Source organism: Salvelinus sp. IW2-2015, linkage group LG5, assembly GCF_002910315.2.
Source record: "Salvelinus sp. IW2-2015 linkage group LG5, ASM291031v2, whole genome shotgun sequence".
NCBI classification, from domain to species: Eukaryota; Metazoa; Chordata; class Actinopteri; order Salmoniformes; family Salmonidae; genus Salvelinus; species Salvelinus sp. IW2-2015.
The window spans coordinates 17,601,730-17,615,607 of record NC_036844.1 but is presented as its reverse complement, the minus strand read 5'-3'; the positions used below and the strand labels follow the sequence as shown (position 1 = coordinate 17,615,607).

Genomic DNA, 13,878 nt, shown 5'->3' with positions numbered 1-13,878 from the left:
CTGTAAAAAAATAAATATATTCAACACAACCTGAACCCAACCTGACAGGCAGTGGAAAGTTAGGTAAAAATGAGCATTTGTGTGGTGACCGACAAGGTTAAATAGATGAACTTACCCTATTGGCTGTGGGCGGTTGTGGTTGTGGTTGGGCTTTGGTAGTTTCACTGGGACTGCATAGATGTCTGGGTGCTTCTGGGCTATTTCCAACTACAGTCAAGAGAGCAGGAGGAGTTTGACAGTTGTGTCAACGCACATACTGTACATTATGAACATAAAGTTGGAAGTTTACATACACCTTAGCCAAATACATTTCAACTCAGTTTTTCACAATTGCTGACATTTAATACCAGTAAAAATTCCCCGTCTTAGATCACCACTTTATTTTAATGTGAAATGTCAGAATAATAGTAGAGAGAATGATTTCTTTCATCACATTCCCAGTGGGTCAGAAGTTTACATACACTATTAGTATTTGGTAGCATTGCCTTTAAATTATTTTAATGACTCCAACCTAAGTGTATGTAAACTTCCGACTTCAACTGCATGCACTTGAATATACCTTTTGGTACTTGCAATAAAACATTTAAATCAGAATATATGAAATTATCACTTTCCCCTGTAGATCCATTTGGTTATTTTATGAGGCATTACATCTTACTGCTGGGGGAGTTACTGTCTGTTTTCCACCAGTAGTACTGACCCGTGCCTGCTCGGCCTCCTGGAGCTCCAGCATCCTCTGGGCTCTGGCCAGGTGGTCCATCTTTTCGAAGGCCTTCACCTTGCCAATGAATGAGCGGTTAGCCGGGTCCTCTCCCCCCTGGACACTGTGGTCCTCAGATGACTGGCTGAGGGCCCTTAGGGTGGGCTTGAGGGCCACGGGGGGCGGGGCGGGCTTGGACCCCCCGGCCGCGTCACTGCTAATGGTGCTGCTGGAGTGGGAGTCATAGCCCCCTCGAGACTGAACCCTTACCTGGTGCAATAGAAGAGGATATTATGGTCATTTAGCAAGTACTTATATAGCCTTAGTATTTTAAGTCTTAAAAGCAAGCACAAAATGTGGTACAGGGTTTGGGGTTGAGCGCTGAGGGTGGGGTTCAAGGTGGTCTCACCTTGGGGGGCTCAGGGACGAAGGTGGGGGGCGGGCTGGGGTCTCTCAGCACCTCTCTGCTCCCTGATCTCCTCATACGAGGTATGGGGGCAGGATGGCGTCTCTACAGGTGGGAATGGAGGGATGTACATATGTCAGATATACATACAGTATGTCAACACAACAAGTCAAGATTGTTGACTGGCAATGAGAGATTGACAGATTAATGGAGTACACTTGAGAGAGACATGCCAGTCTCCATCTGACACTGGATGAGTGATTGACAATGAGCGCTAGTGATTGACAGTAGTAAAGCACACCCACCTCCTCTGGCAGTACGGGCTCTGAGGAGCGGCTGATGGCCGACACCGGCTGATGGGGCTCGTCCATTGGCTCGTCCAGCTCGTTGTCGGTGTAAGCCCCACCCTCGTCGGCCGTGTCGTCGAAGTCACTGGTCAGTCGGCTGTCCATGCTCAGGTAATCGGCGCTCATCGCTGACAGGTATGACATGTGGTCATCATGGATATCCAGTTCCTCTTCAGAGCCGTCCAACTGAAAGAAAGAAAGGACGCAAGTTGGTATGAAAGACACACAAAGACACTACATACAGTACATAAATTCACTGTAAGTATATAAATATCTTAGAAATTGTTGCGGTTGATATTTTTGTTCTCTGTGTGTGTGTGTGTAAAAAATATAAAAACGCAACATGCAACAATTTCAAAGATTTTTCTGAGTTACAGTTCATATAAGGAAATCAGTCAATTGAAATAAATTCATTAGGCACTAATGTATGGATTTCATATGACTGGTCACAAAAAGAAAAGTAGCGGCATTGATCAGAAAACCAGTCAGTAGCTGGTGTGACCACCATTTGCTTCAGGCAGCGCGACACAGCTCCTTCACAGAGTTGATCAGGCTGTTGATTGTGGCCTGTGGAACGTTGCCTCACTCCGCTTCAATGGCTGTGTGAAGTTGCTGGATATTGTTGGGAACTGGAACATGCTGTCATACACGTAAATCCAGAGCATCCCAAACATGCTCAATGGGTGACGTACTACAAAATTGTCTAAAATGACATTGGAGGCCGCTTATCGTAGAGAAATGAACATTCAATTCTCTGGCAACGGCTTTTGTGCACAGTCCTGCAGTCAGCATGCAAATTGCACGCTCCCTTAAACTTTAGACATCTGTGGCATTGTGTTGTGAGACAAAACTGCACATTTTAGAGTGTCCTTTTATTGTCCCCAGCACAAGGTGCACCTGTGTAATGATCATGCTGTTTAATCAGCTTCTTGATATGCCACACCTATCAGGCGGATGGATTATTTTGGCAAATCAGAAATGCTCACTAACAGGGATCTAAACAAATTGGTACACAACATTTGAGAGAAATAAGCTTTATGTGTGTGTGAAAAATTTCAGGAATCGTTTTTTTCAGCTCAAGAAACATGGGACCAACACTTAAAATGTTGCATTTATATTTTTGTTCAGTGTATATGTATTAAATAAAAACAGAGCTTACCTTGCCCTCACAGATCCACACAGCCCGCTCCTGCTGTGCCCGGATAGAGTCTTTCACACTCCCATACCATCCGTCATTGGCAGAGTTCAGGTCAACAGTCGCTGTCCATAGAAACAAACCAGAATGATTGGCACAACAGAAACAGGAAAAATACAGCTTAATCATAGTTTATTACTGAAACAATGTGGCCTCAATAGACCAACCCTAGTGTTTGGGCTTCATAATACTAGGGATTCACCTGGGGACTAGCATCAGTGACATGTATAGTGCCATATACAGAGGAGCTGCTGTGTGTGTGACTGACCAGTGAAGAGGTGGGAACAGGTCTTCCTCATTTTGACCGCCTGCTCGTAGAGTTTGCGGGCGCTGCGACTGGAGCCGGGCACAAGGCGGTTCCTCATGGTCTTGACGCCCCCCTTGCTGTCCGGGTTGAGGAACACCACAATGGGGTACCACTGGGTGTAGTTCAGGGTGTCCACTGCCTTGGGAGTCACGTCCAGCAGGGCATGGCGGTCCTGGGGAGACAGGGAAGGACAGGGTCAATGTGAGAGGGAAGCTAGAGAAGATGACAGTGAAGAAGAGTAAGGTGGAGGATGATGACTACGGTGATGAAGGTAAGGGGTGTATGAAGATGATGGTAATGATGATTAAAATGGGGAGGATGAAGACGCCGGTGGTGGTCGCGTTTACCTGTTCGATGATCTGACGAATGGTATTGAGTCTCACCACACCGGAGGACTTGTCAGCGCCTGCATCCTTGGGCTCGGTCTCTGTGTGGTCAAACAAAAACACATCAGCTTCTCACCAATACTACATAAACACACATGATAATAGAAGCCATAAGGCAATGCTCAATTTAGAATGCCCGGTCAGCGCAGGGTGAACAAATGTGGAACTATTCCATTGAAATTAAAAATACTAAATTGAGCGCACCTAACGTAAATACATGATGCACCTTCGTTCACAAGCAGAAGTTAAGAGCACCATACTCACTGGCTATGACAAACTCCTCAGGCAGGTCGTTGGCCAGTTTCTCATTGACTGCGTCTGCAATGGGCCCAAACACAACCACTGGTCTCCTGAAGCCAGCTGAGGATCAAAACAGACACACGGTTAGTATCTCACATCTGTAATATACAGCTGAAGTCGGAAGTTTACATACACCTTAGCCAAATACATTTAAACTCAGTTTCACAATTCCTGACATTTAATCCTAGTAAAAATTCCCTGTTTTAGGTCAGTTAGGATCACCACTTAATTTTAAGAATGTGCAATGTCAGAATAATAGCAGAGAGAATGATTTATTTCAGCTTTTATTTCTTTCATCACATTCCCAGTGGGTCAGAAGTTTACATACACTCAATTAGTATTTGATAGCATTGCCTTTAAATAGTTTAACTCGGGTCAAACGTGTCAGGTAGCCTTCCACAAGCTCCCCACAATAAGTTGGGTGAATTTTGGCCCATTCCTCCTGACAGAGCTGGTGTAACHTAGTCAGGTTTGTGGGCCTCCTTGCTTGCACAAGCTTTTTCAGTTCTGCCCACAAATGTTCTATAGGATTGAGGTCAGGGCTTTGTGATGGCCACGCCAATACCTTGACTTCGTTGTCCTAACGCCATTTTGCCACAACTTTGGAAGTATGCTTGGGGTCATTGTCCATTTGGAAGACCCATTTGCAAACAAGCTTTAACTTCCTGACTAATATCTTGAGATGTTGCTTTAATATATCCACATAATTTTCCTACCTCATGATGCCATCTATTTTGTGAAGTGCACCAGTCCCTCCTGCAGCAAAACACCCGCACAACATGATGCTGCCTCCCCCGTGTTTCACGACTTGCAATCCTCCCCCCTTTTCCTCCAAACAGTTCTATTTTTGTTTCATCAGACCAGAGGACATTTCTTCAAAATCTATGACTTTTGTGCAGTTGCAAACCGTAGTGTGGCTTTTTTATGGCGGTTTTGGAGCAGTGGCTTCTTCCTTGCTGATCGGCCTTTCATGTTGTCGATACAGGACTCATTTTACTGTGGATATAGACACTTTTGTACCCGTTTCATCCAGCATCTTTACAAGGTCCTTTGCTGTTGTTCTGAGATTGATTTGCACTTTTCGCACCAAAGTACATTCATCTCTAGGAGACAGAACACGTCTCCTTCCTGAGCGATATGACGGATTTGTGGTCCCATGGTGTTTATACTTGCGTACTATTCTTTGTACAGATGAATGTTGTACCTTCAGGCGTTTGGAAATTGCTCCCAAGGATGAACCAGACTTGTGAAGGTCTACAATTTTATTTTCTGAGGTCTTGGCTGATTTCTTTTGATTTTCTCACGATGTCAAGCAAAGAGGCACTGAGTTTGAAGGTAGGCCTTGAAATACATATACAGGTACACCTCCAATTGACTTAAATGATGTCAATTAGCCTATCAGAAGCTTCTAAAGCCATTACATACTTTTCTGGAATTTTCCAAGCTGTTTAATGGCATTGTCAACCTAGTGTTTGTAAACTTCTGACCCATTGGAATTGTGATACAGTGAATTATAAGTGAAATAATCTGTCTGTAAACAATTGTTGGAAAAATGACTTGTCATGAACGAAGTAGATGTCGTAACCGACTTGCCAAAACTATAGTTTGTTAACAAGAAATTTGTGGAGTGGTTGAAAAACGAGTTTTAATGACTCCAACCTAAGTGTATGTAAACTTCCGACTTCAACTGTAGCTCTGGTTAGACATGCTATATAGTTTGTCTGTGCATTCCATTATGAGAAAGTTCCTAATAATTCAGTTCCTAATAATTCAGTTGATCGTTAAGTTCAATCGAAAGTTTAGAACTTATTCTGTTCTATCCAATCAAGTGGCTCTTAGACCACACCCCAACAGGAGATAGGAGTCTTTTGCGTTGGGAGACGTACCTTCTCGTAAGACCACCCTCTCGTAGGCAGAGAAGCGAGTGGTGACAGGGGTGGCAGTCAGATCCTCTCTGCTCTTACGGAGGTCCTTCTTCTTCGCCGCCCTTTGACCCCTCAACCTCCAGAAGTCTCCTCTGTCATTGGCTGTTCCTCTCTGGGCATTCTGCACATTCGACATTTGTTCTGCCCTGAGAAGCAGAGAACACCAGGAATCATAAATTAATACTTGGTCTCAATCATCACACACACATTGCCATTTTCAAACACTTGGGTGAAAACTTGGCAATTCCATCAGACATGGTTAAAACTACTGTCAAGGTAGAGAACATCACTTCTAAAATTGAGATCATATGAATTACTACATACGGTGCCAACTGAATACAAAGCCACATTAAACAAATATCTTCCAACATTGTTATAGGCTACATACAGTATGATAATAGATAGGATTATTACACCTACATGTTAACAGACATACATTTTTAACATGATCAAAATATAGTCTGCTATAAGCACAGCACTAATTAATTAATCACATTATGAGTTCTTAAATAACCTAAGTGAATTATTTATTCAGGCAGCCATTGGCTGCAGATGGAATAGGGGTCTTATGATTGTGTAATTATGTATAAGTAGCCTCAATCATTTTTATAATTGTAACTATAAGTCAAAGTGCCTTAAAATCATGTAACACGTAGCCTACCGATTGCAAGGTGCAGCCTGTGTCCAAATATTGAAGTCTGGTCCGCTCATTCAATGCGTCACGTTTCAACATCTGCCTTAAAATGTTTTATACAGTGTTGGGATGGCGACTTGGGAGAAATATGTGCGAGATGGATTCTTGTATCTCCTGTCCAGCTTGTTAATCATCTCTTGAAGCCGTCTTTGCGGACTGTACAAATAGGAACCATGTCTTCGGCTATGTGGTGAGTGATAACCTCTGATTTCTGTTCTGCAAGATGTTTCTTCGTTGGCCTTACCCTTGAAAATCCATCGGCAATCAATGCCTGTTTAACTGCACGCTCTAAGCGGGATGATTGTGATTGGCCAGCATGTGCAAGCCATGCAGAGAGTGAGAGACCCTGCTTGTGATTGGTCAGCATCCTCTGTGCATGTACAGAGTGAATGAACAGTCTAGTGCATCTCATTGGAGGAGGTACCGTAGTCTAGTTTTTGTAGTATTAATAGTGCCAAAAAAAGAGGAGAAAATCATGGCCTTTTGCGATATGGATATTGCACATGTCAATAGCTCAATTTCAATCTGAATTTGATTCCACGTGCAGCCCTACCTCAAAACACTATAAGTTCTCCTGCAACAGAGTGATCAAATTAAGATCTTACATCTGTATGCGCACACACACCTGCTCTTGTTGGGGATGATGCCCTTCTCCAGCAGCTGGTTGTCTTTGTCAGTGCGGATGGCTAGCCAGTTGCCCAGCTTGCCGTCATAGAGTGTGTCAGTCACATTGAAGATCTCCCCTCGGGAGAAGGGCAGGCTCTGGGGAACCTCTTTCTCATACTCAAAGTGGGTCCTGATGAAGAACGAGTCCCCCCTGCCCGATGCCAGGATGTCCTTATAGACTGGAACAGAGGACAGACACCACAAACATCAAACCACTTCACCTGCAACATGAGTTGAAATAAAATGACAGATTTGTCTTTATCTAGAGAGTGAAGGCGTGACTCACCATCAGGTTTGCTCTGAGCCAGGATGGTGACATCCTCTCCCTTTGGAATCTCCAGCAGGTACAGGACAGCATCCTCACGCACCATGCCCCTGAAGTCCATGTTATTCACCTGACAGACACAAAGACGTCAGAAGACATAACATTAGAGATCATATGTAAAGCACTCATGAACAGAGATGAGGAATTTCACAAACATGACAAACAATCCTCTTAAGGATCCGCCCGTTTCTTTTTTTTCGCCTAAAATGTCATACCCAAATCTAACTGCCTGTAGCTCAGGCCCTGAAGCTAGGATATACATGTTCTTGGTACCATTTGAAAGGAAACACTTTGAAGTTTGTGGAAATGTGAAATGAATGTAGGAGAATATAAAACAATAGATCTGGTAAAAGATAATACAAAGGAAAAAAAAGCCGTTCTAGCTACTGTAAATTGGACAGTGCAGTTAGATTAACAAGAATTTAAGCTTTCTGCCAATATCAGATATGTCTATGTCCTGGGAAATGTTGTTGTTACTTACAACCTCATGCTAATTGCATTAGCCTACGTTAGCTCAACCGTCCCACGGAAGGGACACCGATCCCAAAGAAGACAAAGACTAAGAGTTAACCTTTTCTCAATATAGGGGGTGCTGTTTCAACGTTAGCATTTATCGTCTCCAAATTAAACTGCCTCATACTCAATTCTTGCTCGTACAATATGCATATTATTATTACTATTGGATAGAAAACAATCTCTAGTTTCTAAAACCGTTTGAATTATGTCTGTGGGTGAACCAGAACTCTTTCTACAGCGAAACTCATGACAGGACATGCGAAGGTCTGAAAAATAGTCTCTGATCTCGGATCAGTTGAAAACTCTGTGTGTGTCCTATGGCTTGACATGAACTGCACCCGCCTTCCCCTGGATGTCAGTAACCAATGAGAAGTGGAATGGTGTCTCTACGTGTTTGTCAGAGTTTATAAAAGGGAATGGAGTGAGATGACCCTTCCTTTTGACGCTCGCCAGGATGCAAGGGAGGACATCAGAATCGCATGCTCAAAAGCTCTCGTTATTGATCAAAGATCTATCCGTCTGTGATTTAGTTCGATATACACTGCTCAAAAAAATAAAGGGAACACTTAAACAACACAATGTAACTCCAAGTCAATCACACTTCTATGAAATCAAACTGTCCACTTAGGAAGCAACACTGATTGACAATAAATTTCACATGCTGTTGTGCAAATGGAATAGACAAAAGGTGGAAATTATAGGCAATTAGCAGACCACCCCCAATAAAGGAGTGATTCTGCAGGGTGACCACAGACAACTTCTCAGTTCCTATGCTTCCTGGCTGATGTTTTGGTCACTTTTGAATGCTGGCGGTGCTCTCACTCTAGTGGTAGCATGAGACGGAGTCTACAACCCACACAAGTGGCTCAGGTAGTGCAGCTCATCCAGGATGGCACATCAATGCGAGCTGTGGCAAGAAGGTTGGCGGTGGGTCAGTCATTGTGTGGGTGGCATTTCTTTGTGGGGCCGCACAGCCCTCCATGTGCTCGCCAGAGGTAGCCTGACTGCCATTAGGTACCGAGATGAGATCCTCAGACCCCTTGTGAGATCATATGCTGACACATGCACATTTGTGGCCTGCTGGAGGTCATTTGCAGGCTCTGGCAGTGCACCTCCTTGCACAAAGGCGGAGGTAGCGGTCCTGCTGCTGGGTTGTTGCCCTCCTACGGCCTCCTCCACGTCTCCTGATGTACTGGCCTTCTCCTGGTAGCGCCTCCATGCTCTGGACACTACGCTGACAGACACAGCAAACCTTTTTGCCACAGCTCGCATTGATGTGCCATCCTGGATGAACTGCACTACCTGAGCCACTTGTGTGGGTTGTAGACTCCGTTCATGCTACCACTAGAGTGAGAGCACCGCCAGCATTCAAAAGTGACCAAAACATCAGCCAGGAAGCATAGGAACTGAGAAGTTGTCTGTGGTCACACCTGCAGAATCACTCCTTTTTTGGGGTGTCTCTGCTAATTGCCTATAATTTCCACCTTTTGTCTTATTCCATTTGCACAACAGCATGTGAATATTGTCAATCAGTGTTGCTTCCTAAGTGGACAGTTTGATTCACAGAAGTGTGATTGACTTGGAGTTACATGTGTTGGTTAAGTGTTCCCTTATTTTTTTTTGAGCAGTGTATTTTGGTGGCGATAACGTTATCGCCCCCTTTGCCTTGATTTAATGCTGGGGTGATGTTAGCTCATGTTGTATGCTAATATAACGATATATTGTGTTTCGCTGTAAAACACTTAGAAAATCTGAAATATTGTCTGGATTCACAAGATCTGTGTCTTTCGATTGCTGTAGGCTGTGTATTTTTCAGAAATGTTTTAGGATGAGTATTTTGGTAATTGACGTCGGTCTCTGTAATTATTCCGGCTGCTTCCAACGCTATTTCAGATTGCAGCTGCAATGTACAACTGTGATTTATACCTGAAAAATGCACATTTTTCTAAAAAAACATATCCTATACCATAAATATGTATCAGACTGTCATCTTATGAATTGTTTCTTGGTTAGTGGCTATATATATATCTTTATTTAGTCGAATTAGTGATAGCTACTGATGCAGAAAAAAAATGGTGGAGAAAAAAGTTGTGTCTTTTGCTATCGTGGTTAGCTAATAGATTTACATATTGTGTCTTCCCTGTAAAACATTTTAAAAATCAGAAATGATGGCTGGATTCACAAGATCTGTATCTTTCATCTGGTGTCTTGGACTTGTGATTTAATGATATTTAGATGCTTGTATTTACTTGTGACGCTATGCTAGGCTATGCTAGTCAGCTTTTTTACTGTGGGGGGTGCTCCCGGATCCGGGATGAGTACCAAGTAAAAGTTAACCCTTCCCCTACCTTCATGATCTGGTCCCCAGTGTGAAGACCCTCCTGTTCTGCAGGACTGTCCTCCTGAACGCCTGCGATGAAGATTCCCACATCGTTTCCTCCCGCCAGCCTCAGCCCCACGCTCTCCCCCTTCTGGAAACGCACCATCACCGTGTTGGGCCTGGACAACACACAATCCATTTAAGACAACAGGCAAGTTAATAACATTTGTACATTTCTATTCATAATCTACATTAGAGTACACAACTCTGTTGAGTTAATAGTGAGTCTGTACCCTAGACCCATTCTCTGTAGATTTGTTTGTGGAACCAACACTTACCCGTATATCTCCTGATCCTCTATGCTTGGCGTCAGTGGTACCTTTGGGGCAGAGTGGACTTTTGGGGCAACAGTTACTACCGGTGCTGTAAAAACTAAATGGAAATCGTCATTGGTGAGCATTGCTACGATGCATGGGTAGGTTAACTGATGCACTGCTTATATAACAGATAAATGTGATAACGGGAAATAAAAATGTCCCATATTCAGTTATTCAAAGTCATTGTGCTTACCTGGGGGTGTTTCTGGGCGGGGCTCCACCCTCTCTGCTGGCAGAAGGGGAGTGTCCTCCACAACTCTATCCGGTTTTCGCGCCGGCTTGGCGAACGGTGTCGGCATAGCGCCCATTTTAGCCAGCCTGCTGGTAGGTTCCTCCCTGATCGTAAAACACACATAATCCCATGGTTCTCAAACAGTACTGCACAGCTACAGTAGGCTTTCATCTTCTCCGAAATGCCATAGTGATGGAGTACAGATACTCAACGTAAATATCATCTCAACTTGACAATATTATATGGTACAGTACATAAGAGTGATCCATACAGCAGGTGGGAGCAGAGGGTGACTGTTTACCTGGGTTTGTCTCTGAGCCTCTCATTGGAGGAGTGGGAGGACAGGTCTGAGTGGGGGGCCCGTCGGTCATCCTGTGGCGAGTAGGAGCGGTAAGACTCGATCTCGGAGATATCTGGAACACAAAATATTACCAACATCTAGTTCATCTTCAGACAGATCACCCAAGCCAGGCTTTATACACGTAACACTAACTCGACTTTTCCCATAAGAAATGTTACATTTGGTATTAGTGGAGTGGAGAGAAAACAGACAAACACAGCAAACCTCAGACAGATACATTTCTTGCAGATACCTGACACACAGACAAGCACCCCTGTTCTCAAAACAGAAGCTGCAGTTCCAATCTTAGATCGCACATTTATTTGCTACATTTCAGACCATAACATAATGAAATTCTGTCATATTCAATAAGTGGATTATCGGGGGGGATTATATTCCCCTGCCAAGCACTCACACACCACGTCCCTGAATGGACCAAAGTGGGTCAGAAGTCCCCGGGTGTGTGACAACGCCCCCCTCAAACGCTTTGGGTTAGCGCATCACCCCACCCTCCCATTTAATTACACAAGCCAATCATAACCTGCACTTTGATCACGTGACAAATATACCGAAATAGAGCCAGTAGCCATAGAGACAGCCAGGTGACACTGAAGAGAACACGTTCTCTTTTTCATGCATTATTTCTATAGAAATGTGAAATGTTATTGATGGAATAGACTAAATGTCATCAATAAGGTGTCTGTTTGGCTGACATGCATGGGTATACCGTTTCATATTCTCTCTATACCAATGACAGGTCGGGTGGAAGGTGAGTAAAGTTGAAACAAAACTTTATTATCCCTAAGGGGAAACGTTGTTGTTGTTGCCAGAATCAAACAAAAAGAAAACAGACAATTCAATAAAAACAGATATGGACAGGACAATACAACCGAAAACATACATGTTCATATCAGTAGACAATACAGTAGGTTAAAACACTCTCAATTAATAACTTCTACAAAGCACTGGGACCGTTCTGAATCTGTCCACATAAAAATGTAGTTTTCCTTAAAAAGGAAAGGAGCTGCTGCCACAGAGACTGAGAGTGGAGGGTCTCTCACCATCGAGCTCAGAGTCGCTGTCTGCCAGGGGAGGAATCCTGACCAGGACCTGTCTCCTGTCTCTCTGCACCACCAGCTGCAGCTTTCCTCGAGACTTCTCGATCAGCTTCCCTGCATCGCTCAGAGACAGGTTCTCGGTCACTGTACCATTGATCTGACACAGAGTGAGAAAGAGAGTCAAATCACATTCACAGTGTATCGTAGCAATTTGTAAGTCGCTCTGGATAAGAGCGTCTGCTAAATGACTTAAATGTAAATGTAAATGTAGCAAACACGCATAATATCTGTAGCCCACTGTCCGAGACGGATCATTCTTAAGTAATATGGGAGGGGGGGATAAATCCCATTATAGTTTTTGGCCAACATAACATGCAACTTTTAAAGAGGCAGCAGTGAAACACAGCTTCCCCCAGGGCAGAGATGAAACAGTGGTCTGTATGTGAGGCCCTTCCTACCTTCAGTATGATGTCTCCCTCCTGTAGGTTGCCATCCCTGCAGGCCAGACCTGTGCTGGTCATCTCCTTAATAAACAGCTGACTGCCCAGACGCAGACCATACTCTAACACACACACAAAACACATGGTGTAAACATAAAAACATGGTTTAACTGATAGTAAACATTTATCACAGGCTGTCTTAGAGGAATGAGCATAGTAGAGATATATCACTGTAAATATGGAGTGTTAGTACAGTATGTATGCATGTCAAATCAAATTTGTATGTATGTATGCATGTATGTCAAATCAAATGTATGTATGTATGTATGCATGTATGTATGCATGTATGTATGCATGTATGTATGTATGTATGTATGCATGCATGCATGCATGTATGTATGTATGTATGTATGTATGTATGTATGTATGTATGTATGTATGTATGTATGTATGTATGTATGTATGTATGTATGTATGTATGTATGTATGTAGACCTTCATTGGGCCTGTTCTTCAGCAGCAGCACGTTGAGGGGTTTCTCCAGGGGCTCCTGCTCCCGAGGGGGGCGGGCCATGGGGACTGGCATGGCGGTGGGGGAGGGTGAGCGGTCCAGACGCTCCCTGCTCCCGCTCCTCTTCATCTGCTCTTTCCTGTGGTCGCGGTCACTGGGAACACGTTCACGGTTACGCTCAAAGCTGTGGTCGCGACCATGGCTGCGGGCGGGACTGTGATCGGCTCTGTACCGTCGGTCGGGGCTGTTAGTGCGGTCCAGAGTGCGTTCACTACGGAAACGCCTGTCGGGGCTGGGGTCGCGGTCAAGGGCCCGTTCGCTGCGGTAACGCCGATCGGGGCTGTGGTCGCGGTCAAGAGTGAGGTCGCTTTTGTAGCGGCGGTCAGGGCTACGTTCACGGTCCAGAGTGCGACCCATGCTCCCGTCTCGTCTGTACTGCCTGTCTGGATGGAGGTCCCTCTCCATACTTCTGCCCCGGTCATCTCGACCGTAATCACGGTCAAAGCCCCGTCCCTGATAGCCAGCGTCTGTGTAACCACCCCTCTCCTGGCTGTGGTCGCGGTCTTGATGACTGCTGCGTCCACTGTACACACTGCGGCGGTCCTGGTCGTAGTCATCGTTGTAGTCGTTACTGAAGACGCGGTCATCAGGGGAAGGGGCGCGTTTCAGCAGGTTTACCGGAACCTTCCGGGGCCTCTTGACCGTCTGTCAAAAACAAAGACCACATCAGGCACTGACTGAACCATCAGGAATCATTGACAACTGTTATTTATTCAATTTGTATATATATATATATATTTTTTTAATCAGGGGAATCCATTGAGACCAGGGTCT

At 44.4% G+C, this 13,878-nt stretch overlaps 1 protein-coding gene across 3 annotated transcripts in view; it reads right to left on the bottom strand.

Annotated features, from left to right (window-relative positions):
• LOC111963992 (tight junction protein ZO-2) overlaps window positions 1–13,878 on the bottom strand; it is a 35,801-nt gene that overhangs the window by 826 nt on the left and 21,097 nt on the right. For all 3 annotated transcript variants that reach the window (XM_023987619.1, XM_070443585.1, XM_070443584.1), the window contains 18 exons: window positions 13,029–13,749; window positions 12,553–12,656; window positions 12,098–12,251; window positions 10,998–11,109; window positions 10,658–10,800; window positions 10,426–10,519; window positions 10,116–10,266; window positions 7,213–7,321; window positions 6,886–7,105; window positions 5,528–5,712; window positions 3,606–3,701; window positions 3,303–3,382; window positions 2,917–3,127; window positions 2,613–2,713; window positions 1,412–1,639; window positions 1,110–1,211; window positions 701–970; window positions 116–207 (listed from right to left, as the gene is read on the bottom strand). In XM_023987619.1, the coding sequence (XP_023843387.1) occupies window positions 116–207; window positions 701–970; window positions 1,110–1,211; window positions 1,412–1,639; window positions 2,613–2,713; window positions 2,917–3,127; window positions 3,303–3,382; window positions 3,606–3,701; window positions 5,528–5,712; window positions 6,886–7,105; window positions 7,213–7,321; window positions 10,116–10,266; window positions 10,426–10,519; window positions 10,658–10,800; window positions 10,998–11,109; window positions 12,098–12,251; window positions 12,553–12,656; window positions 13,029–13,749 (3,173 nt within the window). The remainder of the gene's footprint in view (window positions 1–115; window positions 208–700; window positions 971–1,109; window positions 1,212–1,411; window positions 1,640–2,612; window positions 2,714–2,916; window positions 3,128–3,302; window positions 3,383–3,605; window positions 3,702–5,527; window positions 5,713–6,885; window positions 7,106–7,212; window positions 7,322–10,115; window positions 10,267–10,425; window positions 10,520–10,657; window positions 10,801–10,997; window positions 11,110–12,097; window positions 12,252–12,552; window positions 12,657–13,028; window positions 13,750–13,878) is intronic.